The 5,904-nt window shown below is 36.4% G+C and overlaps 1 protein-coding gene across 1 annotated transcript; it reads right to left on the bottom strand.

The window, feature by feature from the left end:
- Positions 1 to 795: 795 nt before the first annotated feature.
- Positions 796 to 5,394, bottom strand: LOC140754372 (ecdysone oxidase). The gene is made up of 3 exons (XM_073089377.1): positions 5,085 to 5,394; positions 4,331 to 4,464; positions 796 to 2,483 (listed from the first exon to the last, which is right to left on the bottom strand). Exons 1-3 carry the CDS (start codon positions 5,227 to 5,229, stop codon positions 897 to 899), a joined length of 1,866 nt encoding a protein of 621 aa, XP_072945478.1. The 5' UTR covers positions 5,230 to 5,394; the 3' UTR covers positions 796 to 896.
- Positions 5,395 to 5,904: the final 510 nt, after the last annotated feature.

Below are 5,904 nucleotides of genomic sequence, written 5' to 3'. Positions count from 1 at the left end.
TAAAACACTAAAATAGACATTTTAAAATCTATCCCTATGTACAAACTACAACTACTGAACCGATTCAGATGAAACTATCAAACAAACACAGCGAAATCTATAATTTATAAATTATATATATTTTATACATGGAAACTATCTGGAATTCCATGAAACTCATTGAAAAACCATACTCGCTTATAACACTACACAAATTGAGAACTGTAAGTATAAGAAAAAGTCAAAAGATAACAAAATAATTTAATATCATCAAAACATCTCAACTCAACTGTTATTATGATATATTTCTAATATGTAACAAAATTATCATATAACAATATGAAGGCACAACTTAATCTATTATCACATCGAAAGTACACAAAAAATCACATACATTATTAAAATATTTTACTCGTATCTAAAATCTAAATAATGATTTAGATATTTGCTCACCCGAGAATTGAACTCAAAACCCTATGTAGTTAATTTTCACCTGGTGGCAAGGGGCCTGCCGCCCATGGACATCTATAATCTATTCTAGGAGGAATTGAGTTGAAGTTGGTCACTCAGGACTGACATGGAACGCCTGGTCTCCCTTACCACACCATCCAAGCTAGGACACATCAACTACACTGTTATTATAGGCAAAAATTGGTTACACTGTGTAGCCTCCGGAATCTTTAAAAGAACCTTCCAAAATATAAATTGTTTAAAATAACTTTTAAACCAATCTTTATTACCAGTATCAAGGTTTTAATTGTTTAAATATTGTTCTAAACTGCTGATCATCTTCATTGCCATCTTAATTACATATTTCATCAGGAAGGTCAAGAAACCTTGAAACAGTTACATATAATTTTGATGACCCTCAAATATAAAACCTTTTTGCACAACTATCCGTGATTGGTTCAACCTTATTAATAGTCATTATTCGTGTAGTCATGAAGCATGTTATAATCGTCCTTAATCAAATCGGCCGCTTTCTCGCCAATCATCATTGTTGGGGCATTGGTGTTACCGCTCGGAATCATCGGCATGATTGATGCGTCCACCACACGTAAGCCAAGAACCCCGTGAACCCGTAACCGCTCGTCAACAACCCCGTCAGCTCCCATCGCACAGGTTCCCACTGGATGCAACAAGGAACCGACGGCGTTCTTCACATAACAATGCCAGTACATATCCGAACCCCACGGCAAGTCTTCACAACCTGTTATACTCAGCTTAACAACTTCACCACCAACTTGTCTATAATACGTAGTCTGAGCTAACCGGGTCATAAATTTGACGCCTTCCATCGCTAAGCCGATATCACGCTTGTTTCTGAAGTAACCCAGCTTTATTAATGGGTCTTCAAGAGGATTTGGGCTTTTTAATGACACTCTTCCCCTGGATAAGGGATGCAACATAACAAGAGAGGTCATGTCTATTTCCCGAAGCAAGTTAGCCATACTAAATGAATTGCAAAACGCTGCGTCATAATTGGCTATTGACCTGCAACCTATAGATATAGCTGGGGACGCAGTTGCTCCAATATGTATGTTAAATATTTGAAATTGTGGTTTATTAGACTTCGAATAATAGGCGGAAGACCTGTTCAGTTTGAAAAATCCACATTGTATTGGGACAGGATAAGCGTCCAACTCAGTAGTGCTTATTAGATTCTGAACAGCTGTTTGCAATCCCAATTGTCCTGTATAAACTATTGGACTAAACTGGTGATCTTGGAGATTCTTCCCGACAGGCAAATCTGATATAACTTCGATGTTAAATTTAGAAAGGTCTTCTTTAGGACCTACACCAGATAACATCAAGAGTTTAGGAGAGTCAATTGTTCCTGCTGAAACGATGACTTCCTTGTCAGCGTAGACATTAATTTTCTCTCCAGATTTCAGTAATACCCTTACACCATACGCTCTTGAAGTTCTAGGATCAATAAGTATCTTAGTTGCCCTTGCATATTTCGTAATGTATAAATTAGCTCGATCTTTTGTTGGTCTTAAATATGCCTCAGCAGTGCTAGATCGTCGACCATTGGCAAAAGTGAAGTGTGGTCGAGATGCGCCGAAATTTTCCGGACCATTTATCTCCAACATTTTCTTTATACCCAATTCTTGATAGGAATCCAGAATTATTTCGCTGACTCTCGTGAAGTAACTGTTAGTCTCGGGTCTTGAAACTGCAACGGGCCCGCCCATAGAATGTAGATAGGCGTTTTTTGGATTTTCAAACACTGACATATCGGTCATATGTTCTAGTTTTTTAAAATAGGGCAGAACGTCATTCCAGCTCCAACCGGGAGCTTTTTCGTTCCATTCATCGTAGTCTTCAGGAACTCCTCGGGAGTACACTTCGTAATTATTTGAGGAGGAGCCTCCTAACATTTTCCCCCTCGTCATGTATAAAATTCCTTTAGGATGAATCTGTCCAATGCCTTTGTCAAAATAAGCATTATAATCCCAGTCGTACTCGGTATGCGCTAACGTTCCAAATAAACTTGGCGTCTGAAAAAAAAACAATTATTTTTACAATAAAACTATTTAATACACCGTTATTATTGTGACGAGATTGTAACTGACCAATAAAATTAAACAATGTTGAGTGCGGTCAGGGATTAGATGGGAGACAACAACCGGTACTACTGCATTTAAATAATAATCAGTGTTTTATATAAGACTAAAATAAAAACGAGCATGCTCTCAATTGATTAGTAAGTGATGACTGCCGCCATGTACATCTGTAAACAACTGTATACACAACGGGAATTCTACCTGAAGCAAATCATAAATGTAGCCAATAAGGACTTAAATCGTCGCCTTATATGTAAGTCGCCCGTATCCACATATACATAAGCATAAGAACTGCTACACCCTAGAAATAGTCCTCCTCAGTCAAACCATATTGGTTCTTCTCGTACTACTTATCAAAATGTGTGTTAGGTAGTGTCAGACCGAAACTTGCTCGGCTTTGACTTCGGCCACCTTCGGCCTAAACAACCAAAATGGCCGAAGCCAGTTTCTAGCAAGTGCAAAAATTAATTGATCTGATGCGAGTGCGTGAATTCGATGGAGATGATGAAACGTGAGGGCCACACGCACATTCCGCTTCGGCTTGCGCTGCCAGTTATGTTGTAATTCATTCATTTTTGGCCACTTTCAAGGTGAATTTAAACGACTCCCAAAGGTTGTTTACACAGTAAATATAAACCTTTGATTTAACAGATAAAATATTTTGCACTTTTCGCACATATGAAACTGATTTTTATGGATTGTATTTCTTCGGTTTTAGCTTCGGCCGGAAGTTGTGGCGATGGTCGATCGGCTTTGGCTTTGGACAAAAATCTTCGGTCAGACATTCGTGTTCTGTAATTTTAATCTACTTATTGTACTTAAAATTTAATTTGATGCTGCAATTCGATAAATTTAGATACTTGAATACAAAACTGTTGTGTAAGTAAAAATCGGGTTATAATGAGGACTGGGTAGGACATTGCAAGATTGCAACAGATATTTTATAACAATTGCTAATACGAGTAGGTATCAAATGGCGAGCACTTACATAATAAAGACCTCAACTTATTTGATTATTTCATTATTTATTTTTAAGTAACTGTAACATGTTATGTAATAACGAGTTTATTAGTAATCAAAATTATTAATCTGAAACTAAAAAGGACTAGATTATGTCAAAAGCACTTAGATCGATAAGTTTCAAACACTACGTAATATTAGATGACTTTTTTCGTAATAAAAAGCGATTGGCAGTAATAGTCTGTTATTATGAATGTTACTTTCTCATTGAATTTAAAACTTTGACGTGAAATTTAGCCACTAGCGATCCCGCATCCAACTGTTGACTGCACCAGCATTGCTTAACTTTGTAAATCCGTTGAGATCTACACATGCCACGAAACTATGAGCCCTTCAAAGGGATATACAAGATAATGCCATCAAAGGCTATTACCAATTGGTAACAAATTGATCTGAAATATATTATGTCATTGAAGGTGGTAGAGCCGTTTGTGGGTCGACTCCGGCGGCAACACCGCCACACCTATTTCTGCGTAATAACAGCAGTGTAAGGCGCTGCTGTGTTGCGTTTTGATGGGTGTGGTAAGGGGGACATACTTTTCCGAGGCGTTCCAGCAAAAAAAATATATTATGTCAAAGGACAATCAATCCAAGATGTTGCTAGATGTTGCTAATATGAAACAGGATGAAATTTTGTTTTTTTATAACAACCTTAATAATGTCTGCTCTGTAGCCCTTATTATATTCTTATCTTATTATATCCTTAATCCCATGAGTCTAGTGATATAAATCTTTATCAAATATGACTTAGGTATACTGACCACGCTCGCAGGGGGAGGATCTCCACCTGCCTCCAGCAGTAGGACCTTCCAGTGGTAGACTTCACTGAGCCGCGCGGCCACGATGGCCCCGGCTGAGCCGGCGCCTACCACCACGAAATCTGCTCGAAATCCGTCTGTAATAAATAACCACACATTTATACCTTCATATCGTCGTCAAGCCAATATTATCCCATGCCTAGTAACAGGTCTCCTCTCAGAGTGAGAACTCTAGGTCATAGTCCACAACGCAGGGCAAATAAAGTTGATAGAATCCACTGTGAGTTAACTACGGTGGAATCACCGCCACAACTATTTCTGCCTAATAACAGCGTTTTTAAGCGCTGCTGTGTTCTGGCTAAAAGGTGTGGTAGCGAGACATACTTTTTGAGGCATTCCAGCTCAAACGGTTAGCGGTGCATCTGTGATTGACCTGGGCTAGGAATCCAATTGTATTTTAATTTGATTACAGATGTCGATGGGCGGCAGTAGCTACTTACAATCAGGTGAACTACATGCTCGTTTGCTACTTCAATATTATCAAAAAACGTTAAAAAATGCATGTCGGAGATAAGTACTAATAGTATTATAGTAGGTAGCTATCATTATTTCTATTATATGCAATTATCCTATCAATATGTAAGTAGGACTTCAAATAGCCGATACATAATAATGTACATTTTCGAAATTGAGAACACAAATTTCACTAACAATACAAAATAATTTCTAAGTTACTACAATATAAAAAATACTGTACCTCTTATGTCATACGAGATAGGCCATCCTGCTGGTGATATAGAATGTGATATAGCTAAGATTTGCAGCATCCAATGTATCAGTGGGTTCTTACTGTGGGTCTGCACGAACCCTAAAGCATTGTTCACCATAACATTTAGATTCATTTTCACTTTTTTGGCACTTTACTTCATAAAATTACAGACAATGTTGTTTGTTAAAATATTTTATTATTATTGCACTTTTTCGTATGTTTTATGTTCACTTTTAAATATAATAAAAGTACACTACTATAGTAGATTTTATTTTAATTCTTTGAAAAATTACTTAAGTATTTGCTATCAAAATAAAAATGTATTTTTCAGATTTTAATTAAGGCATATTTATTATTAAATAATATTTTATATTAATTATTTTTTTACTGTCGATATTTATTATTAATTTATAGATTAACCACGCATTTTTGACAATACACCAATAATATTTTTTGCACTATTATTATTTTTTATTTTTATTATTATTATTTTTTTCACACGTTATTTTTTATTTTTTTCTTTCTAAGGACCTTACTACCATTTAAAACACACTGATAAACATTAATTTAGCCCACAACTATCAAAATACCATTTGGAACTAAACGGAGATCCCTAGGCCTCATTCAAGAAGGCGGTTATTATTTAACGCACGTGTCGTGTGTTTGTGTATTGAATGCGAATAGGACTATTTTCATTCAAACAGCCTTTAGGCTGCTTCAAATTAAAATGATCTTTTATTGCATAACACATGCCACAAGTGGAACGTAAAAAACCGGTACTAAATTGGTAAACTGTAGTTTCAGGCCG

This window comes from Epargyreus clarus, unplaced genomic scaffold, assembly GCF_041222505.1.
Source record: "Epargyreus clarus isolate Ecla_fem2 unplaced genomic scaffold, WU_Ecla_fem_2.2 ptg000029l, whole genome shotgun sequence".
In the NCBI taxonomy this organism is placed as follows: Eukaryota; Metazoa; Arthropoda; class Insecta; order Lepidoptera; family Hesperiidae; genus Epargyreus; species Epargyreus clarus.
The sequence above is the reverse complement of the archived record's forward strand: the minus strand, read 5'-3'. Positions and strand labels throughout refer to the sequence as shown.